General features: G+C 36.2%; 1 protein-coding gene across 3 annotated transcripts; it reads left to right on the plus strand.

The window, feature by feature from the left end:
- The first annotated feature begins 8,593 nt into the window (after positions 1-8,593).
- KLRK1 (killer cell lectin like receptor K1) lies at positions 8,594-26,402 on the plus strand. Of its 3 annotated transcripts, XM_009003265.5 has the most exons (8): positions 8,594-8,702; positions 9,755-9,847; positions 11,378-11,485; positions 17,876-17,968; positions 18,181-18,216; positions 18,933-19,084; positions 19,707-19,810; positions 24,446-26,402. In XM_009003265.5, the coding sequence occupies exons 2-8, from the start codon at positions 9,808-9,810 to the stop codon at positions 24,561-24,563; spliced, it is 651 nt and encodes a 216-aa protein (XP_009001513.1). In that variant the 5' UTR covers positions 8,594-8,702; positions 9,755-9,807; the 3' UTR covers positions 24,564-26,402. The 3 variants fall into 3 exon arrangements, with proteins under 3 accessions (XP_009001513.1, NP_001244178.1, NP_001244177.1); NM_001257249.1 differs by lacking the exon at positions 8,594-8,702 and having other exon boundaries at positions 9,764-9,847; positions 24,446-24,626; NM_001257248.1 differs by lacking the exons at positions 8,594-8,702; positions 17,876-17,968 and having other exon boundaries at positions 9,764-9,847; positions 24,446-24,626.
- The last annotated feature ends 1,046 nt before the right edge of the window (positions 26,403-27,448 follow it).

Here is a 27,448-nt window from a genome sequence, read left to right on the forward strand (position 1 = left end):
TTTCTTATCTGCAATTTTTGTTGTAATATATGCTTTTAAGGCATATATTTAATCCCTAACTCAGAATATTCATATTTTTAAGTTTACATGAAGCTCTCCCAAAGCTACACTATATTTGCATAAGCCTATGCATTTTAACATAAAATTTAGAAGTTTGTTATCAATACACTGGCACTAGCTGAAGTTGACCAGTGGACACTTAAAATGTTTTTGTTTCAAATTCTTATTTTTCACTGTCATTTTTTAGGCCCACATACTAGGGATTGTCCTTGTGAATTGCATAGCTTGGTTGTCAGCCAATATATTATTTTAAAAGGTTTGTTGAAACACCTTAAGTTAGTAGAGGTTCGACTCTGTACTAGTAGGGTGTGTGTGTGTGTGTGTGTGTGTGTGTGTGTAGTGGAGGAAGTGTTCATAACTTTACAATCTGTTCTCAAATCCCTTTGGGCTTTTACTTTTTACTGGAATCACCCTGATTCCTCTACACATATGCATATTTTTTTCAATAATCGAGAATAAAATCCCGTTATTTATGACAATATGGATGAACCTGCTGGGCATTGTTTTAAGTAAAAAAAGGCAGATTCAGAAGGACAAATACTACATAATCTCACTCATATGTAGAATTAAAGCAAAAAAGACCTGATATTATAGAAGCAGATTGATCACCAGAAAAACACCATAACAGTGATCAACTGGAGGAGAGAAAAAGAGCGGGACAGGGCAAGAGCTTGGTCAGTGGGTATAAAGCCATAGTTAGGAAAAAGGAGTAAGTTCTTCTGCTCTATTGCATAGTAGGATGATAGTGGTTAACAGTAAGATATTGCACATTACAAAATAGCTGAAATAGAAGCTTTTGAATGTTCTCCACAAAGAAATAATAACTACATGAAGTGGATGGATACACTGAATAACCTGATTTGATTTTTCAATACAACATATGTATGTATTGAACATCACATTGTACCCCATAAATATGTACAATTGCAATGTGTCAGTTAAAACATTTTCAAAGAGTATGTAGAGAGCCAATATTATGAAGCCTGTTGCACTCTCATTTTAGAGCTCTGTCACCCAGGCTCTTGTTACTATACTAATGGCTGGCATTGTTCTTGCCCCAAAGGAGACTGCACCTCAGACTTAAAAAAAAAAAAAATGGGATTTTTCTCATTCATTTCCTACAAAATTCAGCACTTTGAATTGAAAAGCAGTAGTCTATTACCCTATATCCCCAACCTCTGGCAGCTAATTAAGTCTGTCCTTGTGGCAAAAAGACTGTTGATTTTCCCTGCCTTCCCCAAGCTGTAAAACTGCAGTTGTTTCTAACGATGTTGGGGTGTGCTGGGTGGGCAGGGAGGCACCGGAGTAGCGCTAGGTAAACTTACTACAAATTTGCTGCATTCTGTCTTGAATCCCTAGCAGTTTTTCCAGAAAAAAAAATATTTCACAAATGAGTATTAGCCTTTGATCAATTTCCAGAGGCTTGGTGTTGTTTTGTTAATTTGTCCTCATTCAGTTGTGGCAATACCCTTTTATGTGTTTCGTGTGTAACACTTATCTTAGTAAATTGAGACTGGAAAGTAACAAGAATTCGCTTTGCTATTACAAAATTTAAATTAGTATAATAGCTTTGATTTTGCATCTCACAAAATTTATTTTCTCATACAAATTCTCCAACTCTGCCATTAATTTTTTTATGGATTGCAGTCTCCCGCTAAACAATAATCGTTTGCAAGTGTGGCTAAATGGCTCAGTTTTCTTTTGTAAACACTAATCTTTTTGAGAACTTCTATATTTTATACCTAGAAGGAATAATATTAGAAAGAAAAGAGCAATATGTGAACAATTCTATAAATACTTGTTTCCATAGACAAATTATGTGGAAAATATTCAGATTTAGATATATAAATATTAATCTAAATAACTTGTCTATTCTTAAAAATACTGTTTTTTTTTTTAAATTACCAGTATTAGCAATACATTATTTTGTGTATTTCAGGTTTTCAATATCTTCAGAGAGGAACAAGAACTGTGTACATTTGAATTTTTACAGAGACAAACTTTTTTTGAATTTTGTTTGGAAATTCAAATATGCTTGTAAACACCAGCTAATGAACACTTGTGTATTATAGCTCACATAGGTTTGATATAAGGTAACTTCCACCATCAGTAAAGAACATATTTCTAGTTTCTTCAAAAGTCATACAATTACGTTCTCAGAGTTATTTTTACATCTTTACATTATTTTAAAAATTCATATCCAGATACATATTCTCTCTTTTTTTTGAGACAGAGGCTCGCTCTGTCACCCCAGCTGGAGTGCAGTGGCACAATCTCGGCTTACTGCAACCTCAGCCTCCCAGGCTCAAGCGATTCTTCGGCCTCCGCCTTCTGAGTAGCTGGGACTACAGGCACGCGCCACTACGCCCGGCTAATTTTCCATAGGGTTGGAGTTTCACCATGTTGGCTAGGCTGGTCTCAAACTCCTGACCACAAGCAATCTGTCCACCTCGGCCTCCCAAAGTGCTGGGATTACAGGCGTGAGCCACCGCGCCCAGCTATATTATTTCTTAAACACCTGCTATTCATTAAAATACATCATGTATAAATTATAAATCATATTATCAAGAACTATTATTTCGAAGTCCTGAATAAAACGAATATTTCTACTCATATATTCAGATGAATTAATTTTTTCTAGTCCTTGAAGGTGTTTTAAATGAGTTCAACAACTGTGGGTGGTCCTAGGACAGGGCAGTTTGAAAACCAGCAAGCTGAAATTGGTGAGGATGGATCTCAACGCTGTGACTGGCAGGCAGGAAGAGTTTTCATTCCAGAGTGCTGGAGCTAGATGCTGGAAGGCATGGGGCAGGCAACCAAAACCTGCTGGAGGGTAAATACCACAGGAAGTCATGCAAGCCTGCAGCTGGTAGCCGCAGCCAGAGGAGCAAAAGGAGAGAAAGTATGATTAAAACCAGGAAGAAAAACCCTTTCTCTTCCCATCTACACAGTGGCTTTTAGTGTCAAAACTTATCATACAAGCTGGCAAGGGAGAAAATTTATGGGATCTGTTTTGTTTATCGTAGAGCCGGGCAGTCAAGGATAGATTTGGAACTAAGTTGCAATAAATTCTTAAAAAATACACAAGGTTACCATGCACATACCACATATGTTGCATACCACACATTGGGGTACGCATGCATACCACAATGTTGCTGTATGACAGCTCTTTGGATATACCCCCTTCCTCAGAGAATGAAACCAACATTACATTCTAAATCTGTTCTAGTGCAGCATTGTCAATAATTCGTTCTGCTTTCCGGTAGAGATTGGTATTTTCGTTGGGAAATAGTTTCCTTTGTTAGTATCAAAGTTCCAGGTAAAAGCATCATTTGCTTCTATTGCATATGGCCCGTAATCATCTGTGTCCGTTCCTCTAGCTCCATTAATATCAAATTCATTGTCCTCTGAGTAGGTCACATTGTCTACTCAAAGCGTGGAAACCTGGCCTTGTTAGCCTCTTCCTTAAAACCCCTCAAGGGCTTTTTACTGACTACATGGTACTACTCAAAATAGCTTCGATTATCAACCTTTCTTCTCACTCACACCCTTTCCTCTGGGCCCAGGTTGCTCCAGGCTCTGTTTTTGTCTCCAGCTTTTCATAACTCCACTTAGTAAACCAACAATACTGGACTACATACAGCTTTATTTGTTCATTTTAATGTCTCTCTTCTATGTTTTTGAGATTTCTGTCTTCAGTCTGTTTTAACAACATTACCTTGATTTTACCTTGATTTCTAACATACTTTTTTTTAAAATTCTCCGGAAATCACCCAGTCTAGGACACCTTCCCTAACGCTGGACCTATTAGAAAATTGTCATCCATAATGCTATCATTTAAAACACCCAGAGTTTGTGTCTACCACAGTGAATTACATACTAATTTAAAACCATATACTTCTGTGTATGCCTTAAATAGAGGGTGAACAACTAGATGAAAGGGATTGTGCTTTACCCTTTTTTGAACTTTGTTTATTCATGGCCAATCAATATGCTTGCCCCGTAATAGATAAAAGCTCAACAAATCAATATAGAGTGATATTACGACAATATCAATTATTTCCTATTTATTTAGTAACTTTTGTTAAGCTTTGGTACTATTACTTCTATGTCTATGTGAAGGCAACATGAGCTGGGTGTGGTGGCTCATGCCTGTAATCCCAGCACTTTGGGAGGCCGAGGCGAGGCGATCACTTGAGGTCAGGAGTTTGAGACAAGCCTGGCCAACATGGTGAAATCCTGTTTCTACTAAAAATACAAAACTTAGCCAGGCATGGTGGTGGGCACCTGTAATCCCAGCTACTCAGGAGGAGGCAGGGAAATCTCTTGAACCCAGGTGGTAGAGGTTGCAGTGAGCCCAGACCATGCCATTGCACTCCAGCCTGGGAGACAGAGTGAAAAATCTATCTCAAAAAGAAAAAAAAAATGAAGACAACATTATTTCAGTGTAGAAAAACTCCAGGGCCTCTTGGCTAAGACCTTAAAAGGAGCATTGTAAGATTTTAGTTGTGATGTTTGTATCAGCCAAAGCATAATGCAAGAGTTGTACACTTTAAATCATTTGCATTTTGTATTCCTCTGCACACAAATGAAGTTACTGGGGATAAAGGAGGGAGAAATAAGTCAATAAAAATTTGACCACCTGCCATTAGGTACATAAGAGGGAAAAAAACGTGACTTCAGACATCTTGCCTTCACTCAGATCTACAATTAATGAGCCATTTTCTTTTGGGGGAAAAAAATGCTCTCTTATCCCTAAATCTGTGTCTTTAAGCACTTGTGGTAAGCAACACCAAATTCAAGACATCTTCAAAATGCTAGACTTCTTTGATATTTGAAGCACTGAAGTAAACACAAAATTCACTTGAATGTGAGATGCAAAAGTCGTTAAAGGCATCATTCCATTTACAAATGTGGAGATTATCACCATAGCAGGAAATGAAAGGTTAAATGGCAAACCAGCACGCAATCAGAGAAAAGTCACCAGGATGCTAACAAAAAATATGATGTCATCTGACCTGCAAGTCATGTGTGTGACTTTCTTGAGAACAAGTTTTAAAGGTTACTATTTATTTATGGCCATTTATGCACAATTATAAAGATAATTTATATCTTTATAACTCCAGTGGGAAAAAAACACTTTTCTGTTCCGTCATTCTATATAGATTGCAATTAAACAAGCAAACAAAAAATGGTGTGTCCTACCATGGATTAGTTAACATAACTTGTTTGCTAAAGATATTTTAATTAAATTGCTAAATTTTAGAATTATAGAAAGCTTCAACTGAGATGGGGCCAAAAAATCATTTAATCATTCCTGGCTTAGGAAACTGTCCCAGAGAATATTAATTAATTGCCAAGACAATGACCTGTTTTTCCTCCAAAGTATACATTCAAGATTTATGGAATCTTTGCCTTAAGTTTATATAACTATAATACACCTGTTGACATTATATATGTCTAACCCAGTATGTAATACCTACTTGAATGCAAAATAGGTTCTGGAAAAAAATATTTCTTAAAATATGTTTGCAGATTTTTAACCTTAGCATCAGTAATCATTTCACTTCTGCTTCAATGTGCCCACGCATGTCCAGACGAGACTGGGTGCATCACGGGGGTGTGGCCATAGACGCCCTGCGTGTCCAACAACTCAGCTCTATTTCTTCCAGTCCCTTTTATTTTCTTTATTGTCCATGTGAATTTTAAAAATTTGTCCTTTTTGACGTGTCTTTTGTCAATTTAAACACATTTACCAAAAAGTCAAGATTAAAAATTTTTTGCTTGGCAATAACTGCACGTCTTACACTTTCATATTTGGGCAAGTGTCCAGTAAAAAACACCTCTGACCACATCCAATTTTATAGCGTCACAGCTTGAGATGAGCATCCTGCCAAAAGCTCTGTTTCTCACCACAAACCTGCACTGTGCGTGTTAAGTCTTTCCTGTGTACCACCAGAGAGGGATTTTCTGAGGCCACAGTGTAAGTTAACTTACTGACCAAAAAGGCCAATTGATCGTTGGCTCTTCTCAACTAATGAACGTACTCAAATAGTTTATTGTGGTGATGCGTGTTCTCAAATGACTTGAGCCTAGGCTGTTTGCAAAATACTGTAACTTTTCTTCCAACAATAGTTTTTAAAAGTTGCATAAATAAAAAACTTAGAAACTTCTATATGAAGTTTGATCAGTTACTTTCATAGTCAAATTATTCTTTCTGCTTAAGTTCATTTATGTTGGTTTTATTCCATTTATTAGAAAGTATTTTTTCTGAAAGCTACACCATGTCCTTTTGCAATTCCACACAGCATAAACCAGTACAAATGCCCAGAAAATCCCTAATAAGTTTACCATCATGACTATAGCAAAGTGAGCATATGTTCAACATTGAGAAAGAAATTCGAGTTTGAACATACTATTTATCTAAGTAACTGTTCTAACTTAACATACAGGACTCATTTTAGACTTCTCTTCTTTAAGAATCCTTTCCACACTCAGTTGGTTTAGGGACCTTTATATATGATAATAAAACTCTCCATGTGCTTAGCTTTATCATGGTATTTATTTCAAAAATCCTCTTGTAGGTATATCTTGTCACTTCCCTGTTGGTTGTGAGTTGCGACTTGAACTAAGTTAAATAGGTAGGATATTCAAATGGTCTTTTTTATCTTATTCCTATCCCCTTTACTCAATTTTGTATTTAAGAGAAAAATAATCTCTTTTTAATTGAAAACTACATATAAAAAAATAACTCTTCTTGAAACTGTGATTCAGGTTTTCCCCATAAAAAGCCTGCATTTACACATTTATTCATTTCCTTTTGAAAACCAAATAGTTGTTAAAATGTGGTTGCAAGAAAATACCAGCCTATACTTCCTCTATGTAGATCTATTTTTACTATATAAAATAGTTAGTAGAAAATGTTTTCTCTGCTTTCTGCTCTTAGTGTTGAATAAAAAAAAAATGTTTTCTCTTACATACAAAATTGAGTAAAGGGGATAGGAATAGGAAAAAAAGAGCACCTGAATATAATTAATAGAAAATGTTGGTTAGCTGAAAAGACTCTTGGTATGTCAGAAAACAACATATGTTTTTCAACTTGTTTTATATTCACCTATCTTGTTTAATTTGGAAATTGTTTTATACTTATTCATTTTCTATCACCTAAACTAAAAAGTAACTTCCAGGCAGGTGTGGTGGCTCATACCTGTAATCTCAGCACTTTGGGAGGCCGAGGCAGGAGGATCACCTGAGGTCAGGATGAGACCAGCCTGACCAACATGGTGAAACCCCTTCTCTACTAAAAATACAAAAATTAGTTGCAAGTGGTGGCACATGCCTGTAATCCCAGTTACTCTGGAGGCTGAGACAGGAGAATTGCTTGAACCTGGGAAGCAGAGGTTGCAGTGAGCCAAGATCATGCCATTGCACTCCTGCCTGGGCAACAAGAGGGAAACATCATCTCAAAAAAAAAAAAAAGGAATTTTCATGTGGGCAAAAACTTTCTTTTGGATTGTTTGCTTTGACATTCTCAAGGCCTAGAAAAGTGTGTAGCAAACAGCATTTGCTAAAGAAAAAAAATGTTGAATAAATTTATGTCAAACTTTAACATATCACCACACGAAAGTTGTTTTCCTTCCTTATATTTCAGAGTTTTGGGATTAATAACTTTGGTTTTTGTTAAAATTTTCTAATCTGTTCATCTTATATTGCTTTAAATGATGTCTGATGTTGATATTTTAAATTAATAAATATAAATAAAATATATATTTAGCTAATCTTGCTCATTGGTATCAACTCATATATTTACTTATTTTTATGTATACTGGGGTATATATTTAAGTTTCTAATTCTTCTGCATATGATGTATATATGATAGATATTTAATTTCATATTTCTATGTTAAAATTTAAAATTTCCCTGGACTAATTTTTTTTAACTTAAAGGCCAGTGTGATAGTAACCCAGGACTAAATATTGAATAGGAGCTAATCTCTCACTTTATCTGCAACGTTACCTTATGTTTTTAAATCTATGCACATGACTTTTTCCTTTCTCAATTTGTCTACGTTCACATGTCACTCTGTCTTTGTGAATATGGTTTTAACACATGTCTCTATGCCGTAGAACAAGGCTCCCTCATTTTCTTTACCTTCAATATCGATTTTACTGGTCTTGACTTGTGTACTTTAATGTACATTTAGAATTCTGCTTTGTAAATAACACAGTAAAACCTGAGGTATTAATTGGAATTAAAGTGAATCTCTAAAATATAAAGGATTTTATAATTTGGCATCATTTAAATTCATCATTTTCGAGTCCTAAAATGTTATTAAACATAATGGAAAAACCACAACTACTTTTGCACCAACCTAACATTTATCAAACAGTAGGTGGTCCCATCTCTTTTACCAAATTAGCAATAACATTTTGTGTGGTGATAAAGTGCAAATACTGTGGTTTGTGTTATGTTTTTCCGCAGGAAGATGAGATTATAATATTTGTCATATCTTTCTCAAAGATAAAAATGTACTGAGTATCTCTACTTTCAATTCAAGATGAGGAATTCGGGGCATGTCTAAATTTTCTAGTTTTATAGAAGGCTTTTATCCACAAGAATCAAGATCATCCCTTTCTGAGCAGGTGTGTGTATGTGTGTACATGTGTGTGTTTATTCAATATATGAGGAACTATATTTCAATTCAAAAAACTAAAATATTTATGCTATAAGGTAATTCTAATTGTTTCTTAGGTGCTCGAATAGAGCTCCTGAGATAGAGAATGTTTATCATTTCTGGTGTATGTTCTATCACCTTATCTGATGATAGGTAATTAGGATATACTTACTGAAGAGTCAGAAGTTGTAATGTTGCCATAAAAAGAAGCTTTGTCTCTAAGCAAAACTGGAAAAATGAATCTATATTTCGGATTAAAAGAGTTGAGTTTCTATTTGAATTCTCAAATGTATGAGTTTTCTGATGTTTTAGGGGCAACCTTTGATACACATCTTTACATGCAAGGTGAAACAAGTCGTGTCTGTGCTTCCCAACTATCATAATCAAATGTGAAATAGCTTTTATTTTTTAAATCTAAGCAGTATGCATATTTACTAAATAGTTATTTTTTCTGGAAGCTCTGCTATGCATTACTAAGATGTTACTATATAAACATGTGAAATTAGTTTTGTTAATGATGATGGTGACAATGATTTGTTGATGATAATATGGGCATGTTGGATTAAAATGCACTAGGCAAAGACACTGAGCAAAAACGCATATAACTTACCTGAGTTTCGCTTGCAGAAAACTAAATTATCACCAAATAAAATAAACAAGTATAAACACTTGATCTTAGCTAAAAGGCCAAGAAGCAGTAAACAACTATAAAGAGAAAACTATGTGTGTTGTTATCTAATATCAGTAATATAAACTATTTGTATTAAATATCTCAACGTAGGTGAATTAAAATAGTCATTATATTGTTATGACATTTTGAAATAATTGGCAATTCTTTCACAACCAAGAGAAATGTATAAAATTAATTTTGCCCAGCTTTATGTGAATTGTTATTCCATTCTTTCCTTAGAGACATGCACAGGGGAAAAGTTTCTGCATTTTACTTTTCTATTCAAAATATTGTATCTCACCACAAGGAAAGAAAAGAAAACACCAATGCTCAATTTTTTTTTTATTCAGGAATCCTTTGTGGATTGAAGACTTCAGATTCTTTTCTGAGGTATAATTATACAATGGGGTGGATTCGTGGTCGGAGGCCTCGTCACAGCTTGGGTATGTTTTTTCCACTTAAGTGTGTAGTTTTGTTTTTATACAATTTTAAGATACTGAGAATTGTATACAAGCATATAAGGTATAGGCAAGCAATTTACTCCAATTCTTTTCATGTTCTATTTATGTCGATTTCATGTTAGGTTCATATTGTATTTTAAATCAAGTCCAAAAACTTAAAAAGTTTTTCCCTTTATTTTATTAACTATACTATGGTAAAGTCACTCACAATTTGGGACAGCTTGAAATCGAGGAAGAGATGTGGAGTCAGACTTGAATTTTACTCAACGTTGACCACCCTCTAGATTTGAAGTGGAGTCAATTACAACCTCTGTGTAGTTTCGTTTCTTTTTCCATCACATACAGGCATGAAACATTCCATATTTATCTTAGTAGATTTGTGCAATATACAAATCAAGTGACATGTATTTTGAAGTGCTTCTTATCTTAAAGGTGTTTATTAATTTATAACTTATTCACAGTTGCTAACATATTAAATAAGCTATATGATTTTTGCCATCTCTAACATTAAATTTCTCCATCCATAAAGTGATACCTACACTCTTTACTCCAAATGTTTAATAACTGAGTTAGATATTACATTTGCAAACAATGTCAAAGTGATACCTATACTCTTTACTCCATATGTTTAATAACTGAGTTAGATATTACATTTGCAAACAATGTCTAATTTTAGCTATAAAAGATACTTCATATTATCATTCACTTTGTAAAAGGCTTTCGTACAACAAACCCCTGTGACATAAGTTTACCTATGTAACAAACCTTCACATGCACCCCTGAACCTAAAAGTTTTAAAAAAGGCTTTTAAGTAAATATTAATCATCAGTAAATAATTAGTATTTCAAGAAAGTAAAATGATTCTTTAGGTATTTTGTTCAGAGGCAAGATTATCTGTCCTTGTTCCAAAGTGTTAGATCCTACTATTTTAGCCTGTGTATATCCTTCACTATAAAGAAAATTAGACACTCTAGTATTTACTAAGAGTTTACTAAATGATTGATGTCATTGATGCTAAGTTCATTATATTTTATTTTTAAAATACCCATACTTGATTGTAAAAGTATCCTCTTCTTTTTGATTTCTTTATTCTTTTGTGTGTTAGGAAACCGGGATGCAAAGGCTAAATTATTTGTGAAGTTATCAAGTTTGTATGTATGGATCTGTGATCTAAATACATGTCTTTCTCCCTACATCTGTCTTTTTACTGTATCAAGGCTCTTTCTTGTAATGTTACATTTTATGATACATTATGAATTAACTAATTTTAATAGTATATAGGATTTTGCTAACGATACTTTCCCATGGAATAAATATAATTTTATTTATATAGTAAAGTGTAAACATAATAATGTAGTCATATAAAACAAAAGTAAGTTCATGTTGTACTTTTAAAAGGATACTCATGGGAAGTACATCGATGGAAACAGCAAGTTGAATTTTTAAAATTTATGCCCCAAATGGCAGAAAGGTCTTGACTCATGTATACAAACCTGAATTCTTTTTCTCTAGCAATGAGCGAATTTCGTAATTATAACTTGGAGCTAGCAAAAGGTGACTTTTCGACACGATGGCAAAAGCAAAGATGTCCAGTAATCAAAAGCAAATGTAGAGAAAACTGTAAGTCCTGTGTTCCATTTGTCTTCTCTCAGTATATTAAAATAAATCTTGGAAACGATGTGATTAGATCATGACAACCATTCAGTTTACCTTCATGAGGAAAGTAGGAATAATACGAACTATAATATAATATTAAAATATATAATAAAATTATGGTATTAAAAGCTACTGAGTTTGGAATCTTATCATGCCCTAAAAATGATGAGCTTATTTATTAGGAGTTCCTACGAGAACACTGAAAAAAACAAACAAACAAAAAACTAAATAGAAATCAGAAACAGAAGAGAAAAGAAATTAAAAAATCTTCCAGAGATATGTTCTTAAACATTATAGAAGTGATAACTTGATTATTATTTATAGAATTGTGTCTGAGTGCAGTGAAGAAGATATGCTCTCCAAGGTCTATTTTCAAGGCAGAATATTTTTGATAGTAGACCTGTATATAGTTGGTATGAAAAAGAAGAAAACAGATGACCCTCACCTATTCATTTTGATTAAAAACTAAGAAATAAATTGTTGACAAATAGCATCACTTTTCCAGAATTAATTTAGGAATGCAAAGTGCTGTATGCAATAATCCCTCTTTGGACTGAAATTTTCGACTCTTAACCAAAATTTAAAACACACATGCCCTTCCACTCAGTAATTATCATTGTGGGAATTTATCCCAGATCGGGACTCAAAAATATGCACAGATGGGTATGAAATTCATCATTATTTCTAATAGCAAGACCCAAGAAACAAGTTAAATATCCACTGGAAAAAATTGAAAGTCTGTCAAAAATTAGATTCTGTCCAGAGTTGTCAGTGAAATACAGTGCAGCTATTTATAAACTGTATCCTTATATGCCATGATATGGACTAATCATCAGGATAGTCTTAGGTAAAAAAAAAAATACATGGGATATTTTGTATATTATACTTTCTTTAAAATGTATTTTTAATATGTAGTTAAGGGGAATGATATTTTTTATTCTTTTTAGTTGACATGTAATAATTATATATACGAATGGGATACAGTGGTATTTCCATACAACTATACAATGTGTAATGACCAAATCAAGGTAATTGGCACATCCATCACCTCAAACAGTTATCATTTCTTTTTCTACTCTCTACTTCTATGACCTAAAAGTCTTTATCTCCCACATATGAGTGGGAACATGTGGTATTTAACTTTCCATGCCTGGTTTACTTAACATAATGTGCTTCTGACTCATCCATGTTGGTGCAAATAATAGGATTTCATTCTTTTCACACTTTTTTATGACTGAATGGTATTCCATTGTGTTTCTGTGTGTGTGTGTGTATGTGTCTGTGTGTGTGTGAATACACATCCATATATACACATGTATGTATATATATACATACACACACATTTGGTTTAGCCATTCTTCTTTAATGGACACAGGTTAATTCCATATCTTGGCTATTGTGAATAATGCTGCAGTAAGCATGGGGATGCAGACATTGCTTCAGTATACTGATTTCCTTTCCATTGGACAAAGTGAGATTGCTGAATCATATGGTAGTTCTATTTTTAGTTTTCTAAGGGACCTCCATACTGTTTCCATAATGACTATACTAATTTACATTCCCACCAACATTAAATAAACCTTAGACTTTCCGTGAATCCTCACTGTCATTTGTTATTTTTGTCTATTTAATAATAGCTATTCTAACTAGGGTGAGATGATATCCATTGTGGTTTTGATTTTGGTCTTCTTGATGATGAATGGCATTTAACTTTTAAAAAATATATTTTGTGGCTATTTGTGTTTCTTCTGAGAAATATCTATTCAAATCCTTTGCCCATTTTCAAATTGGTGGTTGTTGTTGTGGCTGCTACTGCTATTCCTTGAATTCCTTGTGTATTCTGGATATTGGTCTCTTGTCAGAGGAATCATTTGCAAGTATTTTCTCTCATTCTACAAGTTGTCTCTTCACTCTGTAAATTGTTTCCTATTCAGTAAAGAAGTGTTTTAGTTTGATACAGCCTCATTTGTTTCATTTTGCTTTTGTTGCCTGTACTTTTGAAGTCTTATCCATAAAATCTTTGCCTAATGTCCTATGGTGTTTCTCCAATCTCTTCTAGTAGTTTTATAGATTTGGATCTTACATTTAAGTCATTAATCCATTTTGAGTTGATTTTTGTATATGGTGTGAGATCAGGGACTAATTTCATTCCTCTATGTGGATATCCAGTTTTTTCAGCACCATTTATTGAAGAGGCTGTTCTTTCCAGTGTATGCTAATGGTGTCTTTCTGGAAAAATCAGTTGGCTGTAAATACATGAATTTATTTCTGGGTTGTCTATTCTGTTTTATTGGTGTAAATGTCTATTTTTATACCAATGCCATACTGTTTTGGTTATTATGGTTTTATAGTATATATTGAAGTTAGGTAATGTGATGCCACCTGTTTTCTTCATTTTTGTTCAAGATTGCTTTGGCTATTTAGTCTTTTGTGATACCATATAAATTTTAGGATTTTTTTTTCTATTTCCATAGAGAATGTTATTGGTATTGTGATATGAACTGCATTGAATCTGTAGATTGCTTTGAGTGGTATGATTACTTTAATAATATTCTTTCAGTCTATGAACATGAGATATCTTTCCATTATTTTTGCATCCTCCTCAGTTTTATTCATCAGTATTTTTCACTGTAGAGAGTTTTCAAAAGAATGTTGTTCAATTTTCATACATCTGTGCAGTTTCCAAAATTCCTCTTGTTATAAATTTCTAGTTTTATTCCACCGTTGTTAGAAAATTACTTGATGTAATATTGAATTTTGAAACTTTGTTGAGACTTGTCACCTAACATGTGGTGTATCCTGAAGAATGTTCCATGTGCTGATAAGAAGAATGTGGATTTTTTTAGCAGTTGGGTGAAATGTTCTGTACATTTAGTTAGGTTCATTAGGTCTAGATTATAGTTTTACTCTGATGTTTCTTTTCTGATTTTCTGCCTGAATGATCTGTCCATTGCTGGAAATGAGTGGTTGAACTACCTTACCCTTATTGTATTAATCTATTTCTCCTTTCAGGTCTATTAATATTTGTTTAATATATCTGAATGCTGTAGTATTGGGTGCATATGTATACATATACATATTATATTGCTGAATTGACCCGTTTATCATTATATAATGGTCTTCTTTGTCTCTTCTTAGTGTTTTGACTTAAAGATTGTTTTGTCTAAGTATAGCTATGCCTGCTCTTTACTGGTTTTTATTTTCATGGAATATTTGTTTTCATCCCTATAGTGTCAGTCTATGTGTGTTTTTACAAGCAAAGTGAGTTTCTTATAAGCAATATATAGTTTTGTTTTGTTTAATCCATTCACTTACTCTGTATCTTTACTTGGAGAATTTAGACCCATTGCATTTAATGTTGTTATTATTGGTAGATAAGAACTTACTATTGCCATTTTGTTCCTTGTTTTCTAGTGGTTTTCTAACTCTTCCTTTCTTCTCGTCTTTCTTTATGATTAAGTTACTTTCTCTAGCAGTGTATTTTAATTCCTTGATTTTCATTTTAGTGTATCTATTACAGGGTTTTGTTTTGTGGTTACTATGAGACTTAAATGGCCATCTTATAGCTACAGCAATTATTTTATACCGATGACAACTTAACTTTGATCACAAAGAAAAGAAAAGGAAAAACTAAACAACTCTACACTTTAATTCCATCTCCTCTCACATGTTTATTTATGTTTGTGTGGAGTTACATCATTTTACATTGACTATCTCTTAACAAACTGTAGTCATTATTATTTTGATAGAGTTGTTTTTTGGTCTTCATACTAAAGATCTGAGTGGTTGATGCACCACAACTACAGTATTAGAATATTCTGAATTTGTCTGTGTACTTACTTTTATCAATGAGTTTTATACCTTCAAATGTTTTCTTATTGTACATTTGTATTCTTTTTTTCTGACGGAAAAACTCTCTTTAGCATAGCATGTAAGACAGATCTGCTGGTAACAATTTCACTAAACTTCTGTTTGCCTGAGAAATACCTTTTATCTCCATAGTGTTGATAGTTTTGTTGGGTACAGTATCTCAGTTGGCATGTTTTTTCCCTCAGCTCTTTGAATATGTCACCCCACTTCCTCTTGGCTTGTAAAGTTGCTGCAGAGAAGTCTGCTAACAGATGTGTTGAAGCTTCTTTTTATTTTATTTTGCTTTTTAAATTTTGTTTTCTTTAAAATTCTCACTATGTCTCAACCTTTGAACATTTAAATTTTATATGCCTTGTGGTCATCTTATTTGGGTTGAATCTGCTCGATAATCTTCGACCTTCCTATATTTGGTTATTCATATCTTTCTCTGGGTTTGGAAAGCTTTCTGTTTGTCCACAGCCTCCCAGACCAGTGCTGTGCCAGGACTTGCCCAAGGGCCATAGTTGCTGTGGCCAGCAGCCACTGAAATTTTCTGGGGACTCAAGGCCACTTTAGTCAGCTGATGATAAAGTGGGCTGAGGCTAAGTTTCCTCCTGCCTAGGCAGTGGACTCCCCTCTGGCCCATGATGGGTCAAAATACTCCCCATATGAGCACTGGTTTGAAATCAAGGGCCCTGCAGTCTCTGTCTTTTGCCGTGTTCCAATGTGGTGGGGCCAGTACTAAGTTCCAACACAAAGTCCCACACTGTTATTTCCCTTTCCCAAGCAGGCAGTTTCTCTCTAAGCACTGAACTACCTGGGTTTGGAAGAGGCAAGGCAAGGCCATCTTTTCTTACCTATTTAATGTGTTTTTTTCTTGTTATAATGCTAAAATCAGGGTACTGTGATAATTCACTTAATTTCTTGAATTCTTTTAAACATACTTTTTTGCATGTATAGTTATTTAATTTGATGTTTCTGTGAGAAGATAATCACTAAAGGGTTCTTCGCAGCCACCTTGCTCTTAATTGTTTTATGGTATACACATTGTTCTGCATACCTACTGATTTTTTCTCCTCTATTATTGCTTTGTTTATCTTTGTGGTTTGCTGGTTCTCTGTGGTGATAATGTTTGATTCCTTTCTCTTTCTTATTTGTATATCTGCCCTACCAGTTCAATACTTCTGTGTATTTTCATGATGATAGATATTATCCTTTTGCTTCCAGATATAGGACTCCCTTAAGCATCCCTTGTGCAGCTAGTCTAGTGGTGATGAATTCCTTCAGTTTTTGCTTGTCTGGAAAAGAATATTTCTCCTTTATTTCTAAAGGATAGCTTTGCTTGATACAGTATTCTTGTTTGGCAAAAGGTTTTTCTGGCATTTTGAATATATCATTCCATGCTCTTCTGGCCTGCTGCTGGGGAAAGTAGGATTGTTGGCAGTGGTGGCAGTGGGCCCCAAGCAAGTGGCTCTGGGAATCTGAGGGGCACATGCATGACTCTCTTTATGCTGAGGACACACTCCCTACTTGGCTGCATCACTTGTTCCCTGGACATAGGGCTCTTTATGGGCTTGATGCAAGGGTCACACCTACGCCACTGACTGGGATCACCTGGTGTTACTATGCTGCAGTCGTCTAGGTGGATTTGGTGGAATGTCAGCAGGGCCCCAGGCATGTGAAGATGCAGAAGCTATTGGGACCCAAGGATGTGAAGATGAAGGAACTGCTAGGCCCCAGAGCAGGGTGTACTTTGGTGGTGGCTACACTCTCAAACTGGTGCAGTTTGTACCCGAGAAGACAGGGGAGCCCAGTGTGAATTCCCACTCTGGAATAATGCAGTTATGTGGATTCCAGTCAACTCCCTATACTGGACTTGGGGCTAGTAAGGAATGCGGAGCTCTCCTATAGCTAGGATAGCAGGCATTTGTAATGGGAATGTGGACTTCTCGGGAGCTCCTGTTTGCCTTTTCTCCTCCATGGAGAGTCCCTCTTGGCTCCAAGCTGATCCTTGTCACCTGCTTCTCTTCCATTTCTGTACTATCACCCTGAGTGTCTGTGCCTTAGAGAGACTTGGTGCCTTTCTTGCTGAATTCCAGCATTCTCCCTTCAACACTATTCAATGTGTGGTTATCTACTCGTTGTTTTGGTCCTTCTTTGTGAAAGTGAGTGCTGGGTGCCTGTAGTTAGCCATCTTGATGATGCTTCCTCTTTCTTTGTTTATGTTTATTATCATATCTGCATAGAAAATAATAAATCATAAGCATAATTTACTCTTGGGATGACTGGGGAACTTTTACAGAAGGATAGGAGGAAATATTATGTTGTTGTACTCTTCATTTTTGATCATTTGCAAGGTATTCACATTCTGTTCTGGGAAAAAAAATTAAGGCAGGAAAAGGACTTATACTACATTAAAAAAGTAACTCTAATATTTATATTAAATACGAAGATACCAAACCCTTTATGCCCCCTCTTCTGATCTGTCTCTTTTTTCTTTGACAGTCACTCCATTATTTTTCTGCTGTTTCATTGCTGTAGCTATGGGAATCCGTTTCATTGTTATGGTAACAATATGGACTGCCGTATTCCTAAATTGTAAGTGAAAATAGAGAGGTAGATTGCAACATTGTTAACAATTATAATGTACTGCCTTTGTTAGTATTCAGAAACACAGAAACATAAACTAGAAATATTGAATTTACCTTTGTCACATTTTTGCTATTAGCCCAGAAATTTGTAAACTATATTTGCTTATATTATGTTACCAACAATACAAACTTTTTCAATATTTACGGTTATTTTAATAGCATTATTCAACCAAGAAGTTCAAGTTCCCTTGATCGGTAAGTGAATTTTAAAAATATTTTAGAGCATATATTGTATGTATTTACCTACACTATTGTGTAGGCATGTATTCGATGATGTAAAAAAAAAAAGGAAAAAGTAAATACTTAATTCTAGTCCATAATGCACTATGGCTTCTGTTTTTCTTTTAACAATGAGGAAATACTTATAAGAGCAGAGGCTACTTAGGTTTGACATCCTTCTCTCTCTCTTTTTGAGATGGAGTCTCTCTCTGTCACCTAGGCTGGAGTGGAATGGGGTGATCTCAGAACTCTGCCTCCCAGGTTCAAGAGATTCTCATGCCTCAGCCGCCCAAGTACCTGGGACCATAACCTCTATCCCCTGGGTTCAAGTGATTCTCATACCTCAGCTTCCCAAGTGACTGGGACTGCAGGCATGTGCCACCACGCCCAGCTAATTTTTGTATTTTTGTAGAGGAGGAGTTTCATCATGTTGTCCAGGCTGGTCTCAAACTCCTAACCTCAAATGTGTCACCCGCCTAGGGCTCCCAAAGTGTTAAGATTACAGGCATGAGACACCACACCCTCCCTGGCCTCTGTCTATGAATATGTAGAGATATGTCTTTGGTTATGACTGTAATAATTTAATAATCTGAAATTTTAGCATTGGAGTGAAAAAGACATTTAACTTGTCTAGATAACATCTGCTATAATGTTCAGATGTATGGTGTTAATAATATATTCTCTCTTTCTAGAAAGTTACTGTGGCCCATGTCCTAAAAACTGGATATGTCATAGAAATAACTGCTACCAATTTTTTAATGAGAATAAAAACTGGTATGAGAGCCAGGCTTCTTGTATGTCTCAAAATGCCAGCCTTCTGAAAGTATACAGCAAAGCGGAACAGGTTGAGTAATTTAATTTCCCATCCTATGTTTAATCCTAACATCTGAGGCAACTCACTGGAATATGAACCTGAAACATAAAAGAGACACTGTGACTTGGTTATTCTAATAACAACCCTAAATCTTTCTTCATTAAAAATAAAGCACAGAGGCCGGGCGCGGTGGCTCACGCCTATAATCCCAGCACTTTGGGAGGCCGAGGCGGGTGGATCACGAGGTCAAGAGATCGAGACCATCCTGGTCAACATGGTGAAACCCCGTCTCTACTAAAAATACAAAAATTAGCTGGGCATGGTGGCACATGCCTGTAATCCCAGCTACTCGGGAGGCTGAGGCAGGAGAATTGCCTGAACCCAGGAGGTGGAAGTTGCGGTGAGCCGAGATCGCGCCATTGCACTCCAGCCTGGGTAACAAGAGCGAAACTCCGTCCGTCTCAAAAAAAAAAAACAAAAGCACAGAAATTGCAGGTATCATGTATGTGTTGCCCAGATGGAAATTATGCTATTTAGGGGACAGAATGTATTTTTTTTACAAGTGTGAGAACAGATGAAATAGTTACGATCTTGAATTTACTAAAATTATGAACACTGATTTTACTTGTAGTTTATTTGTGGTTTCAAACAGGATTTCCTTAAATTGGTGAAGTCATACCACTGGATGGGACTAGTATATATTCCAACAAATGGATCTTGGCAGTGGGAAGATGGCACCATTCTCTCACCCAACCTGTAAGTCTCTGACCCAAGGGGTCTATAGTTTTGGATTTTTTTTCCCTAAACTTTCCCTGTAATCATTCTAATCACTCATTTCACAAAATCTCAGGATATTTGCACATTTTAATAGATCTAGTAAAAAGTGTTTAGGCCCTAAATTTGGGAGAAAGTTATGTTAGTTGTAGAGCAGTCAACACAAATACTAGTGAGTAATATAAATTGTTTACTATATGCTAAGCACTATGGAAGGCAGGTCTAATATTGTGTTCATCTTACAGATAAAAAGACAGGAGGAGAGACATTAAGTATCACACATATATCTTTCTGAATTTATTACCAGATATGTTGAGATATAATTAACATTGCACATATATAAAGTATATAATCTGATGTCTCAAGAAAATATATATGCACAAAACCATAAGAACATCAATATAATTAACATATAAATTACCTGGAAAAGATTCTCTAAGCCTGTACCTTTGTGATTTCTCCTGTGTTCCTGCCTACTTACCTCTGTTTTTTTCCAGTCAATCAATTTTCTGTCACTTTAGATTAGTTTGCAATTCATAGAATTTAATGTAAATGAAGTCCTTCAATATATATCATTTTTAATGTCTTATTTTCACTTAGCAAAGTTATCTTGAGATTCATCTATCTCACTGCATGAGTAAAGAATTAATTTCTTTTTATCTCTTCACATATTGATGTATATTTGGGCAATTCCCAGTTATTGATCATTATAAATCATGCTACTTGCAAATATTTGTGTACAAGTCTTTGTATCACATTAATGAAGTCTTTCTTTTCCTTAATATAAATTCCTAGAAACAAAATGGCTGAATCATATCATAAGTATATATTTAACTTTTTAAAAAGTGCCACACTGTTATCCAAAGTGGTGGTATTTTTCAAATTTACTTTCTCTCTAGCAGTATTTAAGAGAAAATCTGAGCGAGAGGTTGCTTCACATCCTAGTCAACATTTGTTTTGATCAGCCTCTTAAATTTTATACTGGCTGGGTGCACTTTGGGAGGCTGAGGTGGATGGATCACCTGAGGTCAGGAGTTCGAGACCAGCCTGGCCAACATGGTGAAACCCTGTCTCTACTAAAAGTACAAAAATTAGCCAAGCGTGGTGGCAGGCACCTATAATCCCAGCTACTCAGGAGGCTGAGGCAAGATAATCGCTTGAACCTGGGAGGTGGAGGTTGCAGTGAGCCAAGATCGCACCACTGCTCTCCAGCATGGGTGACAAAGCAAAACCCTGTTTCATAAATAAGTAAATAAATAAATAAATTTTAGACATACTAAACTATGTGTTTTGGTATATCACTGTAGTTTTAACTTGCATTTTACTAATGACTAATGATAAGTAGCATTTTTTTGTGCTTATTTACCATTCAGGTAAAAATTTTCTTTTCACTGATTTCTGCTTTATTAGTTACTGTCTTCTTACAGTAGGTTAAATTTGCTTTTCTAGTTTCTTATATTGATAGCTGATATGTTGATTTGAAATCTCTTTTCTAATAAAAGCTTTTTATGCTATTAATATGTAAGATGATTTGGCAACATAAATATTTTAAGATATTTTTTATTTTCATTCAGTTAAAAATAGTTTCTAAATTATCTTTTACATTCTTTGATTCATTGATTATTTACATGTGTCATTTAGTTTTCAATATTTGTGAATTTTTCAGACATATTTTTATTATTGATTTCTAATTTCATTTCATTTTCATTAGAGAATTATTTTGTATAATTTAAAACTTAAATTTATAGACATCAGTTTTATGGACTAGACTATAGTGTGTTTTTAAAAATGTTTTACGTGTATTTAATCAGAAATTGTATTTTGCTGTTTTTGAATAGAATGGGTTTTTTTTCTTTCTTTTTTTTTTTGAGATGGATTCTCACTCTGTCACCCAGGCTGGAGTGCAATGGCATGATCTTGGTTCACTGTAACCTCTGCCTTCTGGGTTCAAGCCATTCTCCTGCCTCAGCCTCCTGAGTGACTGGGATTACAGGCGTCCACCACTGTATCGGGCTAATTTTTGTATTTTTGGTACAGATGGGATTTCACCATGTTGGCCATGCTGGTTTCAAACTCGACCCTAGGCGATCTGCCTGCCTCGGCCGACCAAAGTGCTGGGATTACAGGTGTGAGCCACCACATCCAGCCAGAGTAGTATTTTATAAGAGTCAGTTTAGTCAAGTTGGTTGAGAGTTGCTCAAGTCTTCTACAGTTTTTTCTGATTTTCTGTATATTTGGTTGGTTGGTTGTTTTTTGATAGAGGTATCTGTTAAAACGTGCATGCTGAATGAAGAGACCCCCCAAATAGGCTTCACCTGGTTGCAGGTGGACTGAGGCCAAAAATGGCGTCAGTGAGGGGCAGAGGGATAGGAGTTGGTTTTGTAGGTTTGGGATGGGCTGTGGAAAGTTACAGTTTAAGGAGGTTTTCTACAAGCTGGGAGGGGGTTGTAGGGTATGGAGTCACGAGGTTGACCAAGGTCAGTTACAAAGGCCAATAGCCTTATCAATTGGGGCGGGAATAAGCAACAATAGAGAACATCTAAAAGTTAAGTAAGGGTTGATCATTTCTTCCTCTTTTCAGGGTCTTCTACTTACTTTAGATTTTCCAGGAACTCATCTGGAGTGTCCATGCAGGTCACAGAGGTTAACATGGTGTCCATGACACCATCAGTCAGGCTAAAAGACCATAGAGTATCAATTATTTAAAAATAAGGCTGGGCACAGTGGCTCACACCTGTAATCCCAGGATTTTGGGAGGCTGAGGGGTGCAGATCACCTGAGGGCAGGAGTTTGAAACCAGCCTGGCCAGCATGACAAAACCCCATCTTTACTAAAAATACAAAAATTAACCTGGTGTGGTGGTGGGTACCTGTAATCCCAGCTACTCAGGAGGCCGAGGAAGGAGAATGACTTGAACCCAGGAGGGGAAGGTTGCAGTGAGCCAAGATGATGCCATTGTACTCCAGCCTGGGCAACCCAGCAAGACTCTGTCTCAGAAAAAAAAAAGTATCAAACTCTTGATGTGTAATAATGGATGTATGTATTTCTCCTTGCAGGTCAAGAAAATTTTTGCCTTATATATTTTGAAGCTCTGTTTTCAGTTGCATAAATGTTTAATATTGTTGCATAATCCTAATGAATTTATGAGTTTAACATTATGTAATGAACACTTTAACTAATGATATTTTGTGTGTTGTAATGCTACTTTGAGTAATATAAATATAACCACTCTAGTTTCCTTTTGTTTAGTACTAGAGTGGTATATATTTTCAGCTTATATTAACAGTGAGTTTCTTATAGACAGAATATAGTTGAATCTCACTTTTTAAATCTAATCTAACAATTTCTGCTTTTAAAATTGGAATGTTTAGGACATTTCTATTAAATGTGATTAGGTATGCTTTAAGTTATCTTACTGTTTGTTATTTGTTCCATTTGGTTTTCTTTTTCTATTTGCCTTTCCTTCAGTCTTTTAAAAATATTTTGTTTTATGCTAACATATCATCATAGTTTAGTAAATATTTATATTTAGGCTGGGGCTGGTCATGGTGGCTCACACCCTATAATCCCGGCACTTTGGGAGGGCGAGGTGGGTGGATCGCTTTAGGTGAGGAGTTTGTGACCAGCCTGAGCCTGGTCAACATGGTGAAACACTGTTTCTACTAAAAATACAAAAATTAGTCAGACATGGTGGCACATGCCTGTAATCCCAGCTACTCAGAAACTGAGACAGAAGAATCACTTGAACCTGGGAGTCAGAGGTTGCAGTGAGCCAAGATTGAGCCACTGCACTCCAGCCTGGGCAACAGAGCAAGATCTGTCTCAAAAAAAAAAAAATTGTTTTCTCCCTATAGCGGCCAATTATTCAATTATAGAACAGAGGTTATTACATTGTTCTTTTAAATAGGGATAGCATTAGACCATAATCTTTTTCATTTTTTGCCCATTTTACATTGAAGTGACATCCTCACTCTTTCTTGAGCTATTTCTCATCTGCTATGAAAGAAAACAAATTATATTAATTAAACAAGTTATATTAATCATATAACTCCAAAAGATTAAAGATGCTAGAGTAAAACACATATGTAGATGTAGAAATCTCTACATGGAATGCCTAACACATGCACACAAACACACACATGTGAATGTGTGTATATATGGATTAGACGATTTTAAATTTTGTTTTCATTTCCTTACCAAGTAAAACTGCGTACATCTGAAGAAAATGTTTTATTTTTCCACAAACCACAGTATCAAATTCTAAGTTGAATTATGAATTTATTTTTAATGTAAATATTTGTTTTAAAATAAACATTTTAAAGCTTTCATTTAACTTGGGTATACATATGAAGAGATTTTAGATTCAGAAGTGATTAGTTTCCAGTGTAACTAATTGGAATGTAAAAAATGGTGGCATATTATTTACAATAGAAAGGAATTTTTACTTTTATTATCTGAGTTGGCTGTATTTTGTTCATGAATTGGGACCAGGTATGGTCCTAAAATCTCCTCAAATGATATTAAATTCCTATATTTGAAGTTTAGTAGGTATTATTCATTTTTATTTTCCTGCATTAATAAAATCATTAATGTAACTTCTAATTGTCTCTTCTCTAGACTAACAATAATTGAAATGCAGAAGGGAGACTGTGCAGTCTACGCCTCAAGCTTCAAAGGCTACACAGAAAACTGTTCAACTCCAAATACATACATCTGCATGCAGAAGACTGTGTAGGGATGATCGATCATGTCAGTAAAAGCCAGGAACAATGAAGGGACTATACCAGCGGAAACACTGCCCACTGAGACCAAAGGAAACAAAGAAAACAGGACAAGATGACAAAAGACTGTCAGACTTCTTAGACTCCACAGGATCAGACCATAGACCAATTCCAATGCAAACGTGCATGATTCTCCAAGACAAAAGAATAAAGATCCTGAAGGCAATTCCTCAAGGCTGTCTCTCCCACCATAAGCCCAGAGTGGCAGGGCTGGGGGAGGAGCGCTATTTTAATTTCTAAAGGAAGGACCAACACCCAGGGGATCAGTGAAGGAAGAGAAGCCCAGCAGATCCCTGAGAGGGCAACTCCACCTCCGCAGGAAATTGCCTTACGGGTAGGGCCACGGCACAGAGACACAGTATGGGCAATGCCTTGCTTGCCTGTGGGGGTCATGCTGCCACTTTTAATGGGTCCCTTCCCGACCCTGTCCCTGCCACTTTTAATGGTCCCTTCCTAACCCTGGGTCAGGAAGGTGAGACTGCTGCCCCAGTGGGCCATGATTATGTTAAGGCTTTATTCTCCAGCCTTAAGATCTTATGAAGTTTCCTTTGCTAGGATTTGGACTTGCTTGAGTACTAGGACTGTTTCTCTTTCTCTGTTTCTTCTTTTTGGAATAGTAATGTCTATACTATGCTTGTCCCACTATTGTATTTTGGAAGCACAGAACTTGTTTGGTTTCACAGGTTCACAATTAGGGAGAAATTTTGCCTCTGAAATAGAATCTTGAGTCTCATGCATATCTTGTTTGATGATATTTAGATAAGACTGTAACCGGGAGAGCATATCCAGCTCCCAGAAATGGGAGGGCTAACCCTGAAGAATGGGGAAAGGGTCCTCGGTGAGCTTGCTGTTCAAATAAATATCGTGGACCCCAAGAGTTTTGCGGAAGAGTGATTTATTAGACAGAGAGTGAGAGAGAGAGACAGCTCCCACGCTGCTGTGGGAAGGGAGCCCAGAGTGGGAAATCAGTATAGGTAGGAGCAGCTGGAGTTTTAACCCTTGAGTTATTCCCGCCCCATTCACGTTCTTGTCCAATGAGAGGAGTTCTTTCACATTTCCTCTGGAGTGATTGATCTTTGATTCTGATACCAGATTGGCTACTTGCTCCACAATCCTGAGTTACAGAGCCCCCTCCTCCCAGAGCTTTCAGTGGGATTTTGGGACAAAAGAGCCACACAAAGAGCCCCACCTGGTTTTCCCTACCTGGCCCCCGTGGGGAAAGCCAGAAAAATAACTTTACATTTGAAACTTCTCTGGTTCCTGGAGGAGGTGCTCAAAGGAAATCCCTGCATTTGAAACACACCCCTTGTGGACTCGGGAAAAGAAGTCCCTCGAGACTCCGAACTTTAGACTTTACAATCGATTCTGCAAAAAGTTAAGACTTGGGTTAATAGGATGGAATAAATGCAAGCAAAAAGAACACAAACTTTGCCAGGGTCAGAATGTCATGGAGAGTGTTTCTATTCCCCTAAAATTCATATTTGAAATTCTAACTCCCAATGGTGTGGTATTAGGAGGGTGCCTTTGGGAGGTAATTTAGGTGTGAAAGTCAATTATAAGAATTGGGTAATTCTTTTCATACCTAAATAAAACAGAGTGGAGAAGCCAGCAGGGAAAACATTCGAGGTACAAAACATTGCTCTAAAAATGTAATTATCTGCAAGCCTGGCTGCTGAAACTGCCTATTGTAACCAGAAACCAGTTTTATCTTTAGCTTCTGAAATAATTTACTGCAACTCTAGGACTAATGTTTGCTCACACTGTTGTCACTGAACACTCGGAGTTTTCCCGCTTTGATATGCAAATGCAGGCCATTAGAAACTGGATCCATCCAAACATGGCAATTCCTGCCCTACTCTTCTTGCTCTTGCCCCTACATTTGCCTGGCAACATAGCCGCCCCTACATATCCCACTGGTGTAGAACATCATGGCGTCCTGTATTTGCATATTAAAAGGCTAGGGTGGGAGGGCCAGGTTCTTCACCGGCCACATGAGTGGCATGCCTGGTCAAACCAATCCCGAGCCCTAAGCATATCAGACAACCTCATCCAGCTTCCTCATAAGCAGCGACCTTTAAATTCTGTCCTTCCATTGTTTCTCTGAAGAAGTTATGTTCCTGGGCCGGGCGCGGTGGTTCATGCCTGTAATCCTAGCACTTTGGGAGGCCGAGGCGCGTATATCACGAGGTCAAGAGATCGAGACCATCCTGGTCAACATGGTGAAACCCCGTCTCTACTAAAAATACAAGAAATTAGCTGGGCATGGTGGTGCACGCCTGTAATCCCAGCTACTCGGGAGGCTGAGGCAGGAGAATTGCCTGAACCCAGGAGGCGGAGGTTGCGGTGAGCCGAGATCGCGCCATTGCACTCCAGCCTGGGTAACAAGAGCAAAACTCCGTCTCAAAAAACAAAACAAAACAACAACAACAAAAAACAAAGAAGTTACGTTCCTGGCCAGGCACTGTGGCTCACACCTGTAATGTCAACACTGGGAGGCCAAGGTGGGCAGATCACCTGAGGTCAGGAGTTCAAGACCAGCCTTGCCAATATGGCAAAACCCCGTCTCTGCTAAAAATACAAAAAATAAAAATTAGCCGGGAGTGGTGGGTGGGTGCTTGTAATCCCAGCTGGGAAGCGGAGGTTGCAGTGAGCTGAGATCATGCTGGTGCGCTCCAGTCTGGGTGACAGAGCAAGATGCCATCTAAAAGAAAAAAAAGAAGTTCGATTTCTAAATTATTTTTGTTTTTCTCCTCCCATGGTTAATATTAAAAGTGTATTTTCATCCTTGTTTTCCATAAAATTATACCTTGCTATGATTTTTCTGTTTATCCTGTCCTGA

Source organism: Callithrix jacchus, chromosome 9 (genome assembly GCF_049354715.1).
Source record: "Callithrix jacchus isolate 240 chromosome 9, calJac240_pri, whole genome shotgun sequence".
NCBI classification, from domain to species: Eukaryota; Metazoa; Chordata; class Mammalia; order Primates; family Cebidae; genus Callithrix; species Callithrix jacchus.